General features: G+C 34.9%; 1 protein-coding gene across 1 annotated transcript in view; it reads left to right on the forward strand.

Annotated features, from left to right (window-relative positions):
- Nucleotides 1-25,109, forward strand: part of SGCZ (sarcoglycan zeta) — a 1,068,194-nt gene that overhangs the window by 992,252 nt on the left and 50,833 nt on the right. The window contains exon 5 of the mRNA XM_043454521.1: nucleotides 20,924-21,046. Coding sequence (XP_043310456.1) covers nucleotides 20,924-21,046 — 123 coding nt within the window. The remainder of the gene's footprint in view (nucleotides 1-20,923; nucleotides 21,047-25,109) is intronic.

Raw genomic sequence — 25,109 nt, forward strand, 5'->3', positions numbered from 1 at the left:
CGTATTCATTAACTTTTTAAATATCTTTTGAATTTATCGTGATGCCACTTTGCTCATTATTGATAATGGTAATTTGTGTCTTCTCACTTTTTTCCTAACTAAAGGTTTGTCGCTTTTATTGATCTTTTCTCAAACAGTAATATTTTAGTTCAGTTCAGTTGCTCAGTCGTGTCTGACTCTTTGCGACCCCATGGACTGCAGCACACCAGGCTTCCTGTCCATCACCAGCTCCAGGAGCTTACTCAAACTCATGTCCATTGAGTCAGTGATGCCAATCAACCATCTCGTCCTCTGTCATCCCCTTCTCCTGCCTTCAATTTTTCCCAGCATCAGGTGGCCAAAGTATTGGAGTTTCAGCCTCAGCATTCCACTGTTTATCACATTTTTCCTAACTAAAGGTTTATTGCTTTTATTGATCTTTTCCCAAACAGTAATATTTATTTTTATTGATATGCTCCATTGTTTTTATTTTTCCATTTCATTGATTTCTACTTTGATCTCTACTTTACTTTTTGCTACTTTAGATTTAATTTGCTCTCCTCTTTCTAGTTTTTGAAATGAAAACTGAGGTCATGGATATTAGATTTTTCCACTTTTCTTATACATATTCTTAGTATTATAAATTTATACTTAAACTCAACTTTAGGCTTAATCCAGCACATATACTTTGTTTTCATTTTCATTCATTTCTAAATACTTTCTACATTCTGCTTTGATTTCTTCTTTGACTGATGGTTCATATAGAATTGTATTGTTTTATTTTTAAATATTTGGGAGTTTTCAGATCTTTTTCTTTTCATAACTTCTATTTTTTAGTTACATTGCTATCATAACATAATTTGGAAGACATCAAAGTTTTTCAGTTTACTGTCTAAATGGCAAAGAGATGGGGAAGCAATGGAAACAGTGACACTTTATTTTGGGGCACTCCAGCATCACTGCAGATGGTGACTGCAGCCATGAAATTAAAACATGTTTGCTCCTTGGAAGAAAAGTTATGGCCAACCTAGACAGCATATTAAAGAGCAAAGACATTACTTTGTCAACAAAGGTCCATCTAGTCAAGGCTATGGTTTTTCCTGTAGTCATGTATGGATGTGAGAGTTGGACCATAAAGAAAGCTGAGTGCCAAAGAATTGATGCTTTTGAATTGTGGTCTTGGAAAAGACTCTTGAGAGTCCCTTGGACTGCAAGGAGATCCAGCCAGTCCATCCTAAAGGAAATCAGTCCTGAGTATTCATTGGTAGGACTGATGCTGAAGCTGAAACTCCAGTACTTTGCCCACCTGATGCAAAGAGCTGACTCGTTGGAAAAGCCCCTGATGCTGGGAAAGATTGAAGGTGGTTGGAGAAGGGGATGACAGAGGATGAGATGGTTGGATGGCATCACTGATTCAATGGACATGAGTTTGAGTGAACTCTGGGAGTTGGTGATGGACAGAGGGGCCAGGCTTGCTGCAGTCCGTGGGTTCTCAAAGAGTCGGACATGATTGAGCGACTGAACTGAGCTGAACTGAGGCTGTCTTGAGGCTTAAAATATTTTCTATCTGGAAAACGCTGCATGAACACTTGGGAAACTGTCAATAGTTTATTCTGTTTTGTTAAGTTGTGCTTTCTATCAATGACAATTAGGTCCAGTAGTTTAATTTTGTTCCTTAACTCTGCTATATCCTTGCTGATTTTTTGGACTGTTTATCATATTTATTGTTTGATATGGGGCTTGAAATCTCTGACTATAATTTTCGGTTTGCTTCAGTTTTATAAATTTTTCCTTTACATATTTTATAACTCTGTTATAAATGTATAAACCCTTAGTTTTCTTTTTGCCACCTAGATGAACTGACCGCTTTATCATTGTAAAATGACCTTCATCATCCTTGGTAATATACTTTACTTTAAAATTTATTTTACTGGATATTGAAACTACTGTTTTCATTTGACTAGAGTTAGCATGGCATATCTTTTCCCATTTTTTTAGTTTTAACTTCTTTGTATCTTTTTATTTAAAGTGGATTCCTTATAGGTAAGGTCTTACTTTAATGCAGTCTGCCAGTCTTTACCTTTGACTGATGTTTAAATTATTTCTATTCAGTTGACATAATTGTCTATCATTGCACTATTTGTTTTCCACTTGTTGCCTTATTTGTTTTCTTTTTATTCCTTTTCTGTCTTCTGTCGGATTAGTTAAGTATTTTGTCTGATCCTCTTGGTCTCCTTATTGTGTTGTTTTATTATTTTTCTGGTTGCTTCAGTGCTTATAATACACATCTTTAACTTAAAACAGCTGCCTTCAAGTGATAACATACCTCTTCAATAGGACCTTAGAACAGTTTACTTTCATTTCTTCCCTCCAAAATTTTAGGATACTGTAGTCATAGATTTTAGGTATCTAAGTTATAAATTCCTCAATGCATTTTCATTATTTTTTTCTTTAGTTAATTATCTTTTAAACAGTCTAAATAATTAGAGATGTATACTAACTGAGTCAGTATAGCTATCATTACCCCATTTCCTTCTGCATATATCCTTATTTCCATCTGATGTTATTTTCCTTCCCTCTAAGGATTTCCTATTATATTTCCTATAATACTGATGGGATTTCCCTGGTGGATCATTGGTAAAGAGTCCATGGGCAATGCAGGAGACATAGGTCAGGAATTCCTGGGTCAGAAAGATCCCCTGGACAAGGAAGTAAAGCAACCCACTGCAGTATTCTTGCCTGGGAAATCTCAGCTAATCCTAGAGGAAATCAACTCTGAATATTCATTGGAAGTACTAATGTTGAAGCTCCAATGTTTTGGCCACCTGATGCAAAGAGCTGACTCATTGGAAGAGACCCTGATGCTGGGAAAGATTGAGGGCAGGAGGAGAAGAGGGTAACAGAGGATGAGATAGTTAGATAGCATCACTGACTCCATGCACATGAATTTGAGCAAACTCCAGGAGATAGTGGAGGACAGAGGAGACTGGCGTTCTGCAGTTCATGGGGTAGCAAAGGGTTGGACATGATGGACATGACTTAGCAACTGAACAACAATATAGGACATATTTCTGGCAATAAGTCTTCAGTTTTTTGCCTCTGTTTTCCCTTTATTTGAAAAATACTTTCACTAGGCAAGAATTTTAAGTTGTTCTTTTTTTGGTGGGGGAATGAAACAAAGACTCTCTTAAAGATGTCCATTTCCATCTTATCCCTTGAATTATTCATAGTAAGAATCTGCCACCCTTCTGATCTTTGACCCTCTGGGTATAAAAAGTGTCTTCCATGATTACTTTTATAATTTTCACTCCATCACTTGTTTTGAGCAATTTGACTATGATTTTCTTTGCAGTATTTTCTTAGTATTTTTGTGCTTAGGGTTTGTTGAGAAATAGGTTTATAGTTTTCATTGAATTTAGAGATGTTCTATCTATTATATCTTTAAATATTTTTCTGTCATCTGTGCACCTTCTCTTCTTCCTCAGGGGCTCCAGTTATAAGTATATAAACTCACAGGAAGTTGTTTCAAATAGTACTGATGGTATTTTCATTTTTTTAAATTTTTCTCTATTTAATTATGGATCAGGTTCACTTTTCTTTTATAATATCTAATCTGCTGCTAATCCCATTTAGTGTATTTTTCAATTCAATGTAGCTTTCATCACCAGAAGTTTGATTCGGGTCTTTTTTTATCCGTGTCTCTAGCAATTGAGCATACAATCATAATAATTGTTTTATTGTCCCTTTCTGTTAATTTAAACATCTTTCTTCAGTTCTCAGTCACATTTGATTAACTATTATCCTCATTATGGGCTGTGTTTTTCTGCTTGTTTTCATGCCTAGTAATCTTTCAGTGTTTGATGTGAGGCACAGTGCTTTTTTTTTTCTTTTGGTGCTGGGTATTTTTTGATTCATATAAGTAGTCTCAAACCTTATCCTGGATGTAGTAAAGTTAATTGAAAACAGATTCTCCCTTCAGGGTCCTGCATTTGATGTTTCTTTAAAAGATCTCTGACTTTACTAGCTCTAGGGCTAATCATTTTCTATCATGACTCAAGACCCATGCCCCATGTATTACGATATTTGTTTTATGTGTTTTTTATTTTATTTTCAAATTTGGCAGCTACTATTCCCAGCCCTCTGTGAATGGCAGACTCTATACCCTCTATCTTTCCCTGACTGGGGTAATTGTCTCACATACTTGCACTAATATGTAATCTGCTGACTATTGGAGAGGCATCCTCTGCAGATCTCTGAAGTTCCTTTCTCTTTGCATCTCTTTTCTCCTTGGTACTCTGTCCTAAAACTACCTGTCATAGTCTCTGTTCCATCTCCACAACTCAGGAAGTCTACTGGATTCTGCCTGGCTTCCCCTTCTCTGCCCCACAGCTCAGGAACTCCCTAAAGCAGTAACTTGCAGTCATTGTGTGATTCATCTTTTTTCTTGTCTCTTAGGTATCACTGTTCATCATTTTCGGAGGTCCAGTGTCTTGAAAATCATAATTTCGTGAATTTTGTCCTTTTGTTGTCATTTCACAGGAGAGGGTAAATCTAATCCCAGATATTCCATCTTGGTCAGAAGCATGAAAAAAAATATATATATATATAGCATTTTGATTATTTCTTATCATGCCAAGCTATGTTAACATCCTTCTGAAATCTTAGAGCTCAAAATATGAATGAATACACCAGGAATGTATAACCAAAATGTGTGGCACACTTATTCTCTCTTTATATGACAAGCTTATTCATTCAGACTGATTCCACTAGACCTCTGATAGTAATTGCATTATATTGACTGAAGTTTATATCTCTTCACTAGCAGGGGTGCTCTTACTCTGGTCACATTTTTAATTCACATCAACAGTCATCCATCATAAAAAGCCTATAATAAAATGCAATAATCCAGACAGATATGATTCAGTTAACCCAGAGTTTAGCTTGATCATTTTCTTGTTCATCAACATTGCATTTCCATTTATACAGTCTTTGATGATAGCTACTTCTTAAACACATCGGGCATAGTTGTCTAACAGATAAAACACTTTTATCCCATAGATGTTGATAATTCTCCTTCCTCATATTCTGTTTTTGTGTTGCTTTTCAAAGTATGTCTTTTTGTACCCAAGAAAATATATTATCTCAAAATTTATTTAAAAAACTATTATCCAATCCCATCAGGACAACTTCTCAAAATCCTATGGTATTCTGATTTGTTATGTAGTTATTTCTCTAGTTTCTGTGTCATGTGAAAATTTAATTAATATGGCATAAATGTTCAACAAAACGATAAATATGTTGTTGATGATTAAGAGTTAAGCAGTCACAACTTATCAGTATAACCCCATGCAAATATAAAATAAACATTTGTCAAAAAAGACAAAACTAGAGAAGTTTGGGTGTTTGAAATATTATATCCCCTCATTCATTTTAATTGTCATGAGTTGAAAAAATATTTTAAAATGGACTATAATTGTTAGAAGAAAAGGAATGAACTAACATTATGAAAAGTGTGTATTTTGTTTAAGAAAGAGGGATTTAAGAAAGAGGGATATAATTATCTGTGTTTCTATTTGCTAAAAATTAGAAGAAAGTTTCAAAAGGAGTCACAGAAATTTTCCACTTAGGGGAAATAGTTAAAAAAAAAATTCTAGGGGAGGGGTAGAAATGAGACTTCTTTTGTGTACCTTATGCTTCTAACTATTGTATCATGTAAATGCACTACATTGTCAAAAAATAAAACTAGATTTACAGCAATAATGTAGGAGAAAAGTTTGTGATAGCCTATAAAATACAGTTTTCCATGAGGAGATTAGGTATTTAAAAAGCTATCTCATCATATGTTTAACTGTGGCAGTTTTAAAATATTATTTCTTTCAGTACATACAAACATACACACATATGTAAAAATGTATTTATAATTTTTATATAGGTAGGAAGTATAGTCTTTTACAGAATACACCTTAATTCTTTCATATTGTATTACATTTTTTCAGGTTACTTGACATGCTAATTTAATTTTGAAACTGATAGTTGTATGCCAAATTCAAATGTGTACTCCATGAAGTCTGTCGACTTTTCTCCTTTATAGTGGTTTATGACTTACATAGCTAAACATAATGCTAGAATGATATTAAGGTAATATTGAGAAACTACTAACACCAATTTATTCTGATCTAATTAGTAAAGATGAAAAAGAAATAAAGAACCAGGTAAAATAAGTAAAATATTAAAATATGATTAGAATTCTTGAATAAAGTTCAAATATCATATTGAATTTATTCATCATAGTTTACTGATAATTTTCATTAAAGAATGCTTGGAGGTAGCAAAGCATTTCACATCTGAATGTGATATTACTTTTTCTAAATGTTCATATTTTGAAAAGAAATATTAGATATTTAGTTATAAAAAGTGAAGAGTGTTTAACAATATGTAAATTATGTTATTAAGAAAGAAATTCAGATTGGATGAGGGTATTTGGTGGTTATTATCAAAGAGGATGCTATTAGCAAGACACAGCAGTGTTCTTTTCCTTCTTATCATTTATTTTCCTTTAAATGCAAAAATTTACTGAAAAACATCATATTACTAATTTGCTAAAGAAAAACAATAATATTATCTATGTTCTGTTTTGACTATAAAGCTCCACCCAGTTAGAATTTTCAGAAGAAATATAGCAAGTACCTTCTTACATACGTGGTTTGCTTTTAGGAGTAATTGATTGATGGCATTTCTTCAGTAGGTCATACATATTTTGTATTAACAAAATATTGTGTTTGCAGAGTACATATGACTCAAATCTAAGTGGTTTTGCTTCTGTTAGCCTTCCTCTCTTTTGTTTATAGGCGAGGGGATCAGTATTCTTTTAAAGTACAACTAAAATTAGGATGAGAAATCCTACAGGATACAGAATCCAGACATTCATAGCAAAAGAATAGTAAGAAAAAGATATATAAATGCTGACTTTAGAGTTTTCTGAAGTCTGAGGAATTATCAAGATTAATTTCTGAAGAAAGGCACTTGGATGATGTTATAGATAACGTTAGTTGCTTCTTGCCCATAATTATTCTTTCCTTCTCTTTTAGTAATACAATCTCAAGTCTCAGCTGGGCATGACTATTCAGTTCAAGACTATTTGTCTCCCTTACAACCAGATGTGCCTGAGTTCTAGCCAATGAGATATAAATAAGGAGATTTGTACAATTTTAGATGCTGTCTTTTTAAAAATTGGATCTACCCTCTATTCTCTCTTGCTGCTCACTATTATACGTTTGTTGAAATGAAGTTTAACTTTCAAAAATCAAGTAATTTTAATGATGAAAAAAATACCACTTGCATCAAGATTCTATTCAGAAAGCTGCTTCTTTACAGAATTTATAACATTAATTCAATCATTCATGATCTAGAATTATACCACACAGTGAAGAAATTGATAGAAAATGGCCCTTAAATTCTATACAATTTACTGTCTCAAGCAGGAGACATATAAACACAACCTTCCTAAATAAAACGTAGCTGACATTCTTGTAGGAAAAAAGAAAATGACCAGCAGTACCTATGTTGGTTTCCAAGATGGAAATGTAGTTTGAGAATGGCAGAGAAAAAAGTAGAAGAGGCCTGTATCCCCAAGACCATTATTATCTCCATTATAACTGTGGACCACATACCAAACATTTATCAGAAAGATAAACACCCTAACAAGCATTCTGATACATGGGAATATCCAGAGTGAACATTTTGGAAATGTACTTTCAACTCTTTAATATGCCTGCAGTAAATGATGACAAAAGAATTTGTCATACCAGTTTTTCAGATATCCTAATAATATTCTGTTTAATTTCATCATCAGATTATTTACATTCTCTGAAAACCAAAAAGCTATTTCCAGGGAAAGACACATTGTGGGTATATGCTGGAGAGGGAAATTCAGACTAGTATTTAAAATATGCTGTGCATGTGGCTATAAAACTTTTTTTTTCATGTTTAGCTTGATAATCTGATAAACAAAGAGTGCTTTGAATTGGCAAATTTTCTTGGAGTTTTTAAAAAAATATATTAAAGTGAATGACAATATGTTGAAAAGGATTAGAAGCTTCATTTGGATGATAACAATGTAGGAAGTTACTTTCAATCAGTTCAGTTAAGTCACTCAGTCATGTCCGACTCTTTGCGACCCCATGACTCACGGCACGCCAGGCCTCCCTGTCCATCACCAACTCCCAGAGTTTACTCAAACTCATGTCCATCGAGTCGGTGATGCCATCCAGCCATCTCATCCTCTGTCGTCCCCTTCTCCTCCTGCCCCCAATCCCTCCCAGCATCACGGTCTTTTCCAATGAGTCAACTCTTTGCATGAGGTGGCCAAAATATTGGAGTTTCAGCTTCAGCATCAGTCCTTCCAATGAACACCCAGGACTGATCTCCTTTAGGATGGACTGGTTGGATCCCCTTGCAGTCCAAGGGACTCTAAAGAGTCTTCTCCAACACCACAGTTTAAAAGCATCAATTTTTCGGTGCTCAGCTTTCTTCACAGTCCAACTCTCACATCCATACATGACCACTGGAAAAACCATAGCCTTGACCAGATGGAGTTACTTTAGGTGACTCTAAAAACACATACTGTTTTAAATACCTCTTTTGAAAGGGAGACATTGGGCATGAAAAAAGAATACATACTGAGTAATAGATCAGGAAATCAGAAACTTAGAAATCCATTTTGCAAATTATTTTTAACAAATTCAAGTGACCTTTACTGAAACACAGTTAACTGCCTAAAGTATCAGAAGTAACACAAATATTTAATTAAGTAAATGATTTTGTGATATCCTCACCCCTAAACATTACTAGTATATTCAAAAACTTAGCTTGAGCACAGGGGAGTTTTAGTTATTAACAAATGTTCTTGAATTTTTTTAAATATCTAGGATACCAAGAAAACTTTCTAGAGACTGAGTAAGAATGTTATGAGAAAGATGAATGTAGGTGGAAAGTAGATCTTAGTGAAATATTATTTCTTTTTTTTTAATCTGAAAATCCTGCTACGTTTTTTCAACAATTCATTAGACAGCCATTTTATTAAGCTGGAAGAAAGAAATGGGTTAGAGAAATGCTATTTCTGAATTAACTGAACTTTTCGTGTTAACTAAACAATCTTTATTCACTAACTGCTTTGTCATTCCTTTATGAAAATAAACATTTCAGTGTATTTACCTCTTTCTTTGGAGTTCTGTATCAGTCAGGGGCTTAGTAGGAAAAATGGCACAGTGGAAAAAAGTAGAAATGGGAGCTGAGATAAGCCTTAAAGGTAGACGGCTAAACTATTGGGATAAATTGTGGTCCTAGTCACTGAAAAGGAGATTATTGAGGAAAAAATCATTTGGCAAGTGTGTAAAAATCAGTTCAGATGCACTGTATTTCAATGCCCCCTAGACATGTATAAACAGTTGTTTATGTAAACTTAGATTTCCAGGTAAATATTAGAGCATGTGTTAGAAATTTTGGATTCAACACATACATATTACTTAAAGCCATGGTCCTGGATGAGAACCCCAAGATGAATGCAGAAACGAGAGGAGTAAATAGAGAGGATTTTCCTTTGATTCTTTTTTCTTTTTCTTTTTCTCTGTACACTTCCCACCCAGAATACAGTTTAAGAGTCATTAGTCTGACCTCTGAAGCATGTAAATGTTTAGAGAATAGGAAGAAAAGAAGAAAGCAAGGATGCAGGCTGGAAAAATGTGACTGTGAGTCAGTAACAATGCCAAGAGTGTGGTTTATCAAGTCTAGTGAGAAAAGCTCTTAAGGAAAAAGATGTTGAATGCATTAGCTGCTACTGAGAGATCCTGTAAGATGAGGTTCAGGGCTATTAAATTTTGAAAAATAATGCTTATTCCAAATCTTCATAAGACCAATTAGAGTGAGTAGTGAGAGTGAAAACCTGAATTGATTGATCATTTGAAGTGGAAAAATTTTGTAGTCCAGATATATAACTAAGCTATTGATTAGATATTATAGATTGAGAAGATACTTAAGTGTTATAAAGCCTAATTAAAAAGAAAATTACTTCCTCCTAGTCAATATTAGTTCATGCATGCAGTGATAGAACTCCTGTTGCCATAACAACCATTAGGGTGGGATACTCCATTTTAGAAAGTACTAAATCTCATTGTGCTGTAATGAATTTTCCTGTAGTTTCAAGTTATAAAAATACTTTTATCAAGCCCATGTTGCTCTGGTGGAATAAGGGCTTCCCCTGTGAATCAGATGTTAAAGAATCTGCCTAAAATGCAAGAGACCCAGGTTTGATCATCAAGTAAACTGATCTAAAATCTAACAGAGTAGGCATACACAGGAAATATGAAGTCTATGTTATATTATGTTTTTAAACAGAAAATATTTTCTTTTTAAAATATTTGTTTTTTCTTTACAAGCTGTTCTATTTAAAGCTACTATTTAAAACTGTACCTGTGAGTATCTGTAGATTGATTGTGGTGCCTCTAATAAGGAAGTAGCACTGATAAGCGTAATCAAACAATCAATATAGATTTTGTTTTATCAGCCTTGTATAATTGTTTGGTAATTCAAATATACTATCATATCCTTGGATACAAAACACTTTTGTTCTTTATTTTCATATACTCAGCATTTAACCTAATATCTGAAATAATAGTGAATATTTAATGATACTTTTAACTTGTTGATAATTAATACTTTGGATCATATAAGACTAAAGAAACATGGTTTAAATACCACTTCAATATAAATGAATGCTTCTTAGTGTGTAACTTGTGTCCAGGACAAGGGTGTATAATATATAAGATTATAGAAGTGTTATTGGAAGAAAGCATTATCGTCTAGGTGGCTCTGGGTAAAGAATCTGCCTGCAATAGGGGAGACACAGGAGACATGGGTTTGATCCCAGGGTCTTGAAGATCCCCTGAGGAAGGGCATGGCAGTCCACTCCAGTATTCTTGCCTGAAGGATCCCATGGACAGAGAAGCCTGGCGGGCTACAATCCCTGCGGTCGCAAAGAGTCAGACACTGAAGCACCTGTGCATGCATACATACACAACAATACTACATCACAATTGTAGACCCTGGACTATACAAAACTACACTGGGATCGAAAATCTGGAATCAAGAGTCATTTTTGACTATCTAAGCAGTTTGTTAAATTCTTAATCATTTAATTATTTTTCTGTAGATTCTTTGTTAGTCTTTAAATAAATTCTTATATGAAAATGATGACAGTTTTTCTCTTATTCTGCTATACATAATATCATTTGGCTTTTGTTTTCTAAAGTAGAATTGATATTTATATATTGACCTTGCATTCAGAGACCTTGATACATTGATTTCCTAATGGTAAGAATTTCTTTGTGGATTCTTTGGATTTTCTATAGATGAAAACATGTCACCAATGAATAATCTCATTTTAATTCTATCTTTACAATTCTCGTAAATTGTCAAATCATTTTCTAGTTACATTTCACTGATTATGATCTCTAGAACAATGATGAATATAATTGTTAATAGTAGGTATCATTTTCTGCTTCCTTATGTTGTAAGGAAAGCGTTCAGAACTTCATTAAGTGTCAGGTGTTTAATAGGTTTTTGTGGATCCCTTTATCAGATAAAGGAAATGAAGTTTAGTTGATGGTTTTCTTATGAAGGGTCTTCCCTGGTGGCACAAAGGTTAAAGAATCTGCCTGCAATGCAGGAGACCCAGGTTGATCCTTGGGTCAGAAAGATCCCGTGGAGGAGAGAATGGCAATCCAGTATTCTTGCCAGGAGAATTCCATGCACGGAGGAGCCTGGCTACAGTCCATGGGGTCGCAAAGAGTCGGACATGACTGAGTGACTACTTATGAAGAGTGTTGAATTTTGTCAAACAATTTTTAAACCTATATGAAGTAATCCTGTCTTTTCTGTTTAAAACTTCAAAGATAGTTAAATACATTTACTGAATGTACAATATAAATCACTCTTACATGCCTGGAGTAAACATGGTCTGCTAATGTTTTACTTAGGCTTTTTGATTATAAGTAAAATTATACTGTAATATTTCATGTGCTATCTCTATAAAGTTTTTGTGTCAGAATTATACTAGCTTAATGAAATTAGTTGGGGAGTATTTTCTATTATACTGTTCTCTTTAAAAGATGCATTATTCAAATTAATCCTTTCCTGAGTAGTACAGACCAGAATCTGTGTGTGTGTGTGTGCGCACGTGTCTGTATGTGTTTATGTGTAAGGTTTAAAATTATTTTGTAACTTCTGTATTATTTTATGCTGTACTTTATTATACTAGGAGTGCTCAGGTTTTCTGTTTATTCTTAAGTCAATATAGTAAGTAATATTTTGTGGACATTTTTTCAAGTCAAACAAATTTGCAAATGTATGGGTATAATGTTGCTATAAAATATTTGTACCATTTGAACATCTATAATATCTTTATTAATGTTCCTTTTCTTACTGATATATATGGTTATATTTAAATCTTTTATTAATTAATTTCACCATGAATTAGTTTTATTAGTTATATTAAAACTGCTTTTGACCTCATTGACCTAGTATATTTTAGGTTTGTATTCTATTTCATTAATATCTACTCCTCATTATTTTTTCCATTTACATTTTGAGGATTTATCTTTTGTTGTCTTATCATTGTTTTCTAGCTTCTCAACATAGATGTCTGAACATTAATTTTTAGTCATCTCTTCCAATATAGCTATTTGAGGCTAGACATTTTGTTGTAAGTATTGACTTACCATATTTTACAAATGTTAATAATAATAATATTGTAATCATTGTTTAATTTGAAACACTTTCTAATTTAAATTAGATTTGCCTCTTACTCATTTTAATGTGAATTTCTTAATTTCCAAACATATGAGAATTGTCAATTAACATTTGTTATTTAAAATAGATTGCACTGTGGTCAGATAAAAATCTCTATAATTTTCATGTTGTAATCTGTTAAGATTTTCATTAAGCAAGAGTAATAATACACTTTTTAAAGTATTTGATAGAATAGATTGAAATAAAATCATCAATTAAAATATTCAATTATTCCCCAATGTATGTAAGTCATTATGCTAAAAGCTTTATACTTATGTAATATAGTATGACAATTATATTTCAATAAAACTGGAAAAATATTCAATTGCAAAGGAGCAAAATATTTAAAGATTGAATGCATGATCAATATGTCAAATTTGGTAAAAATATATTTTAATTTTCACATTTCTATTATTACTTTTTTTTCTACATTACTGAGAAAAATATCTTACAATCTCCCATCAACAATCTGCATTTAGTTATTTTTTCTTCCAGTGTTGTCAAATGTTGCTTTGTTTTGACATCCTGTTTTTTTATCTATAATAATTTCAATTGCTAAATATTCATGATTAATCAATTGCAATAACTTTTGTTATGTTAGTAATGTTTTTTAATTTAGAGATACAGGGCAGAGTTTTTCCTTCCTTTTAATTACACACTGATGAATTTTTGTGAAGAAATTCAGTGATGCTTAATGATGGAAAATTTTAAAATTTCTGTTTAATAAAGATGAACATGACAGAGACAGAATGCATAGAAACTTAAAGAAGAAAATAAAGAGTAAAAGGGAAAACCCAGTACAAAATTTAACCTATCAATGTGGATGGGGTAGGTGAGTAATTTATTGATTTATATAAATGGAAAGTTTAGAACTTGATCCATATATCTCTGGAACCAGCTAGTTAAGCAACAATTTCGGAAGTATCATTTTGCCCTTTTATTCTCTTTCTGTCACGTTTCTCCTTTCTACTGACTGGCTGAATTCTCAGGCAGATGCTCTCCATGTTGAGAATATTGCTAGCCTTAAAAGCTTCAAGTTTACATCGTGCTAAGTGTCTAACCTCAAAGGAAGAATGTGCCTCTTTTTCAAAACCTAGAGCAAGAGTCAGGAGAGCATTTAAGTTACATGCATGTGTATGGATTAATTGCTTTGGTCAGAGAGGGTAATACCCTATGAGAACTGAACGCTTTTAGACAGAGAGTTGGCCCCCACATGCACCCACTGACTCACTATGGGGAGGATATTGTCAGTAAAGAAGACAGGAGCAGTGGCACAAAAAAGATGTTTACTTCAACAGCAATCAGGGAGTTGTAAATTGAAACCATATTGGCATACCTTTTAACACCTAGATCGGTAAAAATTTGAGTCTTTTAATATTGAGTGCTTACAATGATGTGGAACTACTGGAACATTCATACTTTCTCTGTAGGGAATGTAAATCAATACAAGAGTTTGGGAAAAAATTACTATCTAGTAAAATTTGAAGTTCACTCTACTGTCCAGCCATCCCACACCCAAGTATAAAACCTGGAAAACTCATGCCCACATGTAAAAGGAGATATGTACAAAATGTTTATAGAATCACTGTTACTGATTCTGATATTCTAGAAACAACTTAAAAAATTTTCAGTGGAAAATGGATCACCAATTTGTGATATATCCACATGATAGAATACAGTGGTAAAGATGAATAAAGCAGTGCTGCATGTATGGAAGTAATGAATTTCACGAATCTAAATCGACAAAAAATACCTAGTGACTGAAAAAATATAAAATAATATAAAAGGGTGTGTGTGTGTGTTGTGCAAAACATGAAAAACTAAGAAAAAATGTTTGAAGGACACATACATAAATGTTTGGAGGACACATAAGGTTAAAAAACAGGAGTGATAAAAACCTTTTGGGGACAATGTTGATGTCTGGTGCTCACTGAGGATGAAAGGACAGGTGATGAAGGAAAAGTTACAGCGAAAGCTTCCCCTATTTTGGAAATAGTAGATATTTCTTCAACAGGGTAATGAGTAACATTATTTATATAATTATTATATGCATACATTTTTCATAACTTTTTAGAAAAGGAAAATGGCAAGCAACAGTATATGACCATAGGGGTAGTATCGATTAGCAAGGAAATGATTAAAAAAAAAAAAAGTTCAAAAGTACAAAGGGTGAAGAGCCATAGAATTTATTTCAACTTAAAAACACACTTCAATTGAAGCATTGTTGTCACAAGGCATCAGTCTAGTCACTGGATGGTAGGGAGTTTCAGAGAGAGATACAAAGGTGAATATAACCTCAGAATTCATATACCTACCTAATTGCTGGTCGAAGAATGGCTGCTCCTCCAATTACAAAGCAGAGGCAGTTCCTGGAGGCCAGGAGAAAGAAACAAAGACTCATCTCTGACAAGATGGCATGAGGATTCCAGGTGTCAGTAGCCCTTCTGAGACAAGCTTCCTAGCTGGGCCATGAGGACTTTTCCTTTTTGCTGCTGCTTCTCCTCTTTTCCCCCCAGCACACTCAGAGTGCATTTTTCCATGTGCAAGATTATAATGACACACATATAAAATAAACTACAGGCTTATTTTTGTTTATATTCCATGAAAGCAGCTTATTTTGTTTTGTTTCAAACTTGGTTTTGTTTTTTTCCTGACCCATGATAATTCTAAATCAGCAATTTTAGAACAATGAATGTAGTTGACTATATTGAATCTTGTTTTAGTTTTTCTTGTGGGAATTTTGAATCTTTTAATAATGTTCTTCTTGAAGGCCTTGAAAATATTGACAGACATATAAAATTAGAGTTATATAGGGAGAAAGAATTCATCCTGCTATGCTTGAGGGAAATACACCAGAGATAATCAGACGTATCCATTTTGATCTTTGCCTTGTTTTCTGTAAATCAGTACTAAATAGTACCAAGAGGCCCCTTGGAAATATATTATTTGAGCCCCATTAGAGATTCCTATTGAAGAAAATTTTCCAATTCATGTCTTTGACTGATTTAACATAGAAAATGCCAAGTCAGTAGGTAAATTAATGGAGCCTCTCTACTTGTCAGCAAAACATGCCTTTGACTACTGAATATGACTGTCAGAAATATGAATATTCCAAACAGGGCAGTGAAGCCATCTCTGAGGGAAATAAGATATTAACATTATTGTTGCTTTGTTTGTTTGCTTTTAAAGAACCTATACAGAATATTAAATGGACTAGATAGAGAAAATATTAGGATATATATTGAACACTTCAATCCTTTAAAGACACCTTTTGTTTTTCTTACTTATTGTTTCTTTTTTTCCTTCCAATTTGCTTTTCTTTTTTTTTTTTTTAATTGAAGTGAGATAATTTACAACATTATGTTAGTTTCAGGTGCACTGCATATTGTTTCAATATTTTTGCAAGTTCTATTTCATTAAAGGTTATTACTAGATAATGGTATGATTCTCTGTGCTGTGTTGCTTATCTACTTCATGCATAGTAGTTTCTATCTGTTAATCCCATACCTCTATCTTGCCCCCATATCTCTCTCCCCTCTGGTAACCACTAATTTGCTTTCTATATCTATGAGTCTGTTTCTGTTTTCCTGACATGCATTCCTTTGTTTTATTTTTTAGATTCCACATGTAAGTGATATCATACAGTATTTGTCTTTCTCTGATTTATTTCACTATGCATAATATTTTCTAGGTCCATGAGTACCCATTCCCCTCCCCAGGGGATTCTTCTCACCTAGGGATCAAACCCAGGTCTCCTGCATTGTAGGCAGATTCTTTACCATCTGGGCCACCAGGGAAGCTCATCTAGATCTGTTCATGTTGTTGCAAACGGCAGAATTTCATTAGTTTATGGCTGAGTAATATCCCATATCTTCTTCATCCAGTCATCAATTGATGTACACTTAGGTTGTTCCCTATTTTGACAACTGTAAACAATGCTGCTATGAATATTGGTGTGAACATATCTTTTCAAATTAGTATTTTGGGGCTTTTGGGACATGTACCCAGGAACAACCTGAAAGATTTTCAGTGGAAAATGGAAATGCTTTGTCATGGGGCAGTTCGATTTTTTAGTTTTCTGAGAAACTTTCATACTGTTTTCCACAGTGGCTGCACCAATTTACATTCCTGCCAGCAGTGTACAGATTACGTGCATGCGACTTTGCTTCAGTCGTGTTCAACTCTTTGTGACCCTATGGACGTATCCCACCAGGCTCCTCTGTCCTCGGGATTCTCCAGGCAAGAATACTGGAGGGAGTTGCCATGCCCTCCTCCAAGGGATCTCCCGACCCAGGAATAGAACTCGGGTCTCTCACTTCTCCTACAATGGCAGGCAGGTTCTTTACCTCCAGCGCCACCTGGGAAGCACCGCAGATTACCATCAGACACATGAAAAGATGCTAAGATGCTCAGTATTGCCAGAGCATTTTCTTGGCTCAGTCTGGGTCACAAGCCAAGGCTGTCACAGGAAACCTGGAGGCTCTAGAGCAGTCCTCTCTGCGACTTGCCCTGAGGGCAAACCAGTGAGCACACCCCTTGCCATCAGCGTCCAGGCCTCCCAAAGCCCTCTTCTCTCCCCCAGGGGTCCCCTCACCAGCTGGTCTTCCCCACTGCAGATCCCAGGACCCAGGCGCCCAGTCAGAGGCTCTCCCCTCTCGCTCCCCAGGGTGTCCACCTCTGTATTCTCCGTTTCCTCTGAGCCACGCCCAGGGAGCACAGATCCAAATCACTTGGCTTTTCTTCCCTTCCTTCCTGAGTACCTGTAAATTGTCTTAGAGCTCGGTCGTTCAGCAGCCCTCCTGCCAGTTCCCAGTTAGTTTCCAGTGAGAAGTTTTCCACACGGAGGCGTGTTTTTGACATGTTGATGGTGGAGGGGAGCTCCTCTTACTCTGCCATCTTGATCAATCCCCATTCTTTCTTCTTCTGTGCCTCATTGTTCCTTGTTTGATTTTGAAGTTGCTGACGTGACCTTCTCAGAGAAGCCTGGATATTTTAGTGAGCAAGTTGTTGTTTAAGATGACTAATAAAATGTAGAGCTGCCTGGCTGACTGCCTGGGTAAACTCTTTACCCAGAGACATTCAAATATGTTGCTCTCCTGCATCTCTAAAAGCGTCTTTGATTGAGATAAGATGGAAATGGGTATCACTGCCCTTCTGAACAACTGGATCCTAAGGTGACATAGCTTAGAGAATATGAGATGCTGACTTTTGAATTAGCTGAGTAAGACAACACAAAGCATGTTAGGATATAATAAATTCAGTTTCATATAGCCTAATATATTACCTTTAAACATAAACATTCACAACTATGCAGTATGTGTCCAATTACATATATTAACTGCTTTCTATTTGCAGAAAATAAAAGCAATGGATAGAAGCACCCTATATTCAAAGTTATTTTCTGACTTAAAATATTTACTTACTATCAGTGCATTGCTAATTGCTTGTAATTTTGCCTTCTATAATTATACTAATATGCTGAATAAAGTGTAGTCTGATGCATTAATTTATATATCTATTAGTCAATTGGATGAATCTGCCTCCATTTATTTACGGCCTAGATGCCTCTCTTCTATTCCAGGTGCATGAATGTTTGCTCATCTGCTTATTTTCTTGTGCTTATTTAAATGCAATGAATTAAGGTATCAACTCATTTCACCACATCCAGACACTCAACTCATAAAGTATCTCCAATATAACAACATTAAGTATTATGCCAGGAAAAGTCTTCCTGGGGTGTGTGTGTGTGTAGTATATGTGGATATATGTATACATAAGAACAGTGATCTTTACAGTTCGATGTCATTAAGGTCAGTGATATATTTTGTGGACCAATTTATCCAGTAATTAAATATATTTGCAGGAAGCAAGGTTTTATGTGTACAGTATCTGTAATATCTTTAGGCAGTTCATATTTAATGTATGCTTCAGTGCCCAGAAGATAGATTGAAACACAGAAGCCTCAAAACCCAGAAATCACTTTTCTCAGCACTTTGGGCCTCAAGCATGACTTTTTGAACATCATCCATTTGAGTTATTATGGTTCAAAGATTAAAAGCTCAATACAGGGAAGTTAGACCATGATTAGAAAAAAAACACAATCAACTGAATACAGGCTGCTGAAATAACATTTACAAGATCAAATGCAATGACTTTGAACATGAACAATAGGTATTCCACGGTTTCTCCAATATTACCATTAAATCGTGTAAGGAAAGTTATTTGCTTAAAAAAAAATAAAATACAGACTTTATGAACAGAAACTTTATGAACAGAAACTTTATGAACAGAAAATACTGTTCATGCTGTTTTGAACTTGATAACTTGCGTGGTTAACACCAGTTTTAAAGTACTTAGCATTGTTCTACTTAGAGTTTTTCACACTTTCTTTGTAGACCTGAAAACATGTAAATAGTTTCAGAATATGAGAAAAGTTTCCTCTTTTCAGAGAAATTATCCCACATGTTATCAGAGTATGTAAATTAATGCCTTCCTTTTCTTAAGTGCTCCTAAGAAGCTGTGATGGTGGGAGGTGTAAGTTACTAAAGCCCCCGGACAGGTGTTAAGAGTGGATCTGAGGGGGTTGAGACAAGGAAAGGGGAAGAAAGTTCTAAATGCCTACTAGAAGCTAGAGAAAATTTTAAATTTGGAGGGTATTTTGAAATACAAATATAACCTCATGTTTTTAATTCCTGGAGGTCATAGAGCTAACAAAAAAATGATAGTCATTGTCTTAGTCCATTCAGACTGCTATAAAAAATACCATACACTGGGTGGCTTGAACAACAGAATTTTATTTCTCACAGTTCTGGAGGGAAGCCCAAGATTAAAGCGACAACAAATCCAGTGTCTGGTGAGAGGCTGCTTCCTGACTTGCAGACAGCCAGCTTCTCTTGTGTCTTCACGTGGTAGAATACACAGAGAGAGAAAGCAAGCTCACTTGTGTCTTTTGATTAGGGCACCAGCCTCACACATGAGGGCTCCATTCTCATGACCTAATTACCTTCCAAAGATCCCATGTCCTAACACCATCACATTATGGGTTAGGATTTCCAGATGTGCATCTGGAGAATCCACATTCAGCCCATGGCATATGTAGAGAGAAATGAAAATAGGCACAAAGTGTGCTCTGCCCAGGTCCCTGAGTGGACCACACTGTATCTGACAAGTTTCTGATATAGATAGCAGAGGAGGGATGGCCCACGTCTTAACAAGAGACAAAGATATAGATGCATATGCCAAATATATATGCCAAAAGAAATAAATTAGTGTTATGGAAATAGCAATTCCCTACCCCCTGACCAGTTTGATCTTCTTGCTGAAACCACGCTCTCAAATTAATTATGTCTTTCTTTTTTTAAATATGGGAGCTGGCTTTGTGGGTGGATTAATATGCAAAATGGTCCAATACATTGAAAACAGATTTTCAATTACATAATACTATTTTATTTATTTAATATTACATTTTAATAATGAAAATTATTAATTAGAAGATACATTGGAGAACATGAAATATATATATGCTATATATATGTGTGTATGTGATATACACATACATTTACAATATTGAATCTAAAATGGATTCATATTAGGTAGTAATAAAGAGTGAACAAATGTCAATATTAGCATCTATGAAATGTTGAATAACTAAAGGTTCACAATTTCCTTGTACTATAGCAAGTATAGACATGTATTGTCTACTTGCAGAGAGCAAAATGAGAGTCTTCCCATCCACAAGTCCCTATGAAGCATCTAGCACATGCCAGGTAAAATGCCAAGTCTTCAGGCAGCCACCAAGAACAGGGCAAACATCGTCTCTCCTTGTGTACATGCAAAGATTTCCCAGCTGGCTAAACCCACAGACTTTGTCAGGCCTATGTCAGGGATGTAGATGTCAAATATGTACCCAACCATCCTGGCCCAGCAATATTCTACCAAATTAGAATCCTCAAAGGATGGCAATTTTAAAATACTAATTTAGATATAAAACATACTGTAGAGATTAAATAATATATGTATTTCTCTTCTTTTTAAAAAAAAAATACATGTTCATGGTTTCTTGGATACAAGATTCATTTTTAAACCTTTCCTCTGACCATAGGAGCTGATGCTGTGGAAGCTCAGTGTAAAAGATTTGAAGTGAGAGCAAGTGAAGATGGCAGGGTGCTGTTTTCTGCAGATGAAGATGAGATTACCATTGGGGCTGAAAAGCTGAAAGTTACAGGTACTGTAGATGGAGGTCTTGGAACATTGTTTACTTCCTGAAAGAATATGCAACTGAACAAGAAATGACTTTTTAATATCTGTGGTTCACATGCCAGAAATTGAGTCTCACATAATATCGTGGTATCATATCATATGATTTTCCAATAGTAATCAAACAGAAAGCCCTAGGTTGAGGTTGCAGAAGAGACTATAAATATATTAGCCTTAGTGTTACAAAAGCAAAGCTGCATGTCTCAGGCAGGGTTAGAGGGGGGAAATTGAGTATGGATGGTGGAAGATAAGCTGGGGTGCAAACAATGATAAAAACTCAAGGTGATAGATAAATATAATCTAGAGGTATTATTTAAAAGTAAAAGATATGCAAAAGAAGATCTAAAATGTAAATATCAACTGAAGTAGAGGGAAAGGTTATAAATAAGCTGAATTCTTGTTCTTTAGGGCTCATAATTGTCTTCCAAAGCATATAAATCAAGAAATAGTGCTAATCACCTATTATGGAGACGTTATTAAAGTCATTATTCTAATATTAGGGCCATTAGTGTCAACCACCAGCTGAAATGAAAAAGTAAAAGCGAAAAACAAGAAAACGGAAATTTAAAAGCAGGACTGGGAATAGGGGAGAATTTTATTAAGACTATTTTAAGCATTTTAAGAACAATATCTTTTGAATTATCTGAGTTACAACTGCAATGTATATTATTTTGCTAAAATATTTTAAAAATACTTAAGGAGGCCTATATTTTAAAAATGAAATATGTGTGGCTTAGCATTTCCCAAATTTGAGTTTGGGGACAGTTCACGGGATACCTGTCATATCTATTTAGGTAAATGGAGACTGTAGGCCATTGAGGGCAGTTTACATGGTAAATGACCTCAGCTCTTGGGCTGTTTGGGTTTAATCCTGCTTCTACCACTCAGTATTTTGAGTAAATTCTATGCTGTCTATTTTCTTAAATCTAAATGATTGAAATGATAATGATTATTAGTGCACAAATTATGTGCATGTGTGTGCATGTGCCTATGTATGCAAGTGTGTGTTTAGAATGTCTTGGACGCATAATGAAGACACTGTGAAGGTTAGCCTTCTATTTTTATTGATAATGATAATATTGCCAATATCCCAGATACTAGGGCTTGTGTGGATTTCAAGAAAGATACACTAGTAGATGGCAATTAACTTCAGCAAGGATTGCAAAATGGGGATCCTCACTGGGCATCTCTGGTCTGGCTCACAATCTACTACCACCAGACCTCCTGTCCCCAGGGCCTTCTCTCTTCCTTCTGTGAGTCTGTTGAAGAGCTGGAGCATGCACCACTGGGCTGGTGTTTGGACTGCTCCTCATGACTGCCTGTCAGCCTCATTCTCTTTCTAAAAACTCCTTGGAAGGTCAGAGAAGAAATCATGCACATGAGGTAAACACTGGCTTTCCTAAGTCCTGAGTTGACAGTCAGGGAACCAAAAACCTTTTTCATTAAATTAAAAAGCATGAGGATTTGGGTTGGCAAAGGGCATAGACAAATCAGAAAGGTCATTGACTGTAGGGCCCTTGGTGATAATATTTGAGTTGCTAGTTGACGGGCAAGTCAGGAACCAGGGTAGAAATGCACTTAGGAGGATTAGGCATTTGTAATTTTAATATTTAACAATTTTTGCACGTTGGTAGTACCTGCCAGTTATCAGCTTTGATATCAATGTAATCCTCATAGCTCTTAGGATATTACACTTATCCAAAGATTATTTCATCCATGTCCAGGTATTCACATTGGGTACTTTGTATTCATAAGTAAAGGGAAATTCTCGAGCACTTAGCAGTGTTTATGATCTCACAGAATTCTAACTTTCTCTGATCTTTATATTACCTCAATTTTCCTCATAACTGTTGCAGTGAAGAACTTTCTTCACAAAATTAGACCCACTACCTAGTTTTTTTTTTAATTTTTCTTTGAGGTGGGTAGGTACTCACCATATTTCCTCTTTTTCTTGGTAGCCTGGCAGCCATCCTTGAACTGTAAATTGGACTCTTAAGTCAGAAGAGAGTGTTCTCTGAAAAAACTCAGTTTCTCTGCTTTTTACTTAACTGTGTTTGGCAGTCATCTCTGCTGACTTGACCTAGTCACTCTCTCTCTCTTTCCTCTCTGTGTGCATGTGTGTGAATGTGTGTGTGTGTGATGTAGGTGTGGTATACTGTATAATGTCCACGTGGTTAGATACATGTATCTCACTCTAGCTCTCTTTTTCCATTTTCCCGTCTCAAATGTATACACACAGCTTTGAGTTTTTTCTTCAATACTCTCTTTTGATCTGTATTATCTCAAAAATTGATTAATCAGTTTTATATTATATTGATGTATCATATGACTCCAGAAGATGTTAAATAATAAAATAATTTGACTTTGAGGTCGTGATTACAGAATCCAGGCAGACTTTTGTAAAGGATGGAGGTTTAACACAGGAGGGAAGAATGAGAGCATTTGTAATAAGTAACCCTGGCTTTTCAATCATTGCAGACACGCAAGGGACTCCATATCATTCAAAAATAAGTGCTAAGTTGGGGAGCACTTTAACATGATTAGAATCTCTCCCAGAACCTAGCCACACTCCTGTTTCTTACAGAAGAGCCCGGATACATGCACAGACACAGACACAAACACACACATACTTGACGCCTTCTCAGATTCCTGCAGAGTCCTTTACTCCATTACCAGAATACCACATATGAACTTTATAATGGCTTTATTTCTTCCTGTGATACTTCTAAAATAAAGGAAAATAAAGTTATCAAAGGAAAATATGATTGAGAATTTCCCATGCTTAGAGGAGAAAACTGTGCATAACGTAGCATGCAATTTAAGGGCACCGGGATTGATTAGTAACCTCATATGTGCTTTAAAGCAGTGCTTGAATATTTAACAAATAATACTACAAAGAATCAGTGACTCCAGGGTATTTCATATAAATTAGGTAGCAGTGCTGACAAGACTTCAAAGTTGTGTGTGACAAGAGATCTGGGTGAGGTTGATTCGAGAATTTTAAATTTGAGGCAAGAAATTTTTCTATTTAAGCAGTATCCGTGGGGATTAAAATGGGTCCTTTCTAATTTACATTTTAAGAAAAGTGGTGTTTCATACATGGACTTCTCTTTCAGGGTAACAGAAGTGGATGAATTTATTTAGACAATAAGTGGGTCTATAGTCCTGAGACAAAATCATTTGTGACTATATTTATTTGCAAATCTAGTGTAGTTCAGGATATTTAAATTTCCTATATTGAAACATGGCAGGGATGTACTCGATACATTTAAATACTTTTAGGGTGCAGGAGAGTAGAACTAAAGTGGCAAAACGGCTCCCTGAACACCACCACCCCTCACTACCCCATCAGCATGATCAGTAATCAATCATATGCTTTCAACTTGTAATTTTTTTACTCCTCATATAGCTTCACTTGCTCAATAATACTTTGCTTAAATTTTAATTTGAATATATTTATATGACCTTAACATGCCCCCTCTATATCATTGAATACATGGGAGTTTCACACATTTGGCTCATATGTGCATACTTGACAATTTTATTTTCCTTTGTATTTGTATTCCCTAATATTGATCAAAGATATTACTTAATGCAATTATCTTTTGAGACCAGGTCAGTAAATACAAGATATAAACCTTTACACTCAGGAGACTCTTAAATTTAGGGCTTTCAGGCAGAATCAATCAACTGTAATTTGTTCTTTCATTTGTATTCCAAGGAGTATATTAACTTAGAAAACAAACTGCAACTTATTTGACTTTATACTTTAGCCCTATAGGATACTTTCATGTTAAATTAAAAGCCATTAGGTGGAGTTAGATCTCTCCGTTTTGCCTTTGAAAGAAAAGTGAAAAATAGCTCAATGTATGAGAAGAAAGGATCTCTTTTTTTTAATCAGGTGGTAGAAATTAAAACTGGCAATCTGAAAGAATAGTGCATCCGAATCATGTATCCACCCTGTGCCCTTGGGCTTGCTTGAAAGCCAAGAGTGTCGTTCTCTTGTCTCTGCTCTAATTGAATGTTTGGAA

This window comes from Cervus canadensis, chromosome 31, assembly GCF_019320065.1.
Source record: "Cervus canadensis isolate Bull #8, Minnesota chromosome 31, ASM1932006v1, whole genome shotgun sequence".
Classification (NCBI taxonomy): domain Eukaryota; kingdom Metazoa; phylum Chordata; class Mammalia; order Artiodactyla; family Cervidae; genus Cervus; species Cervus canadensis.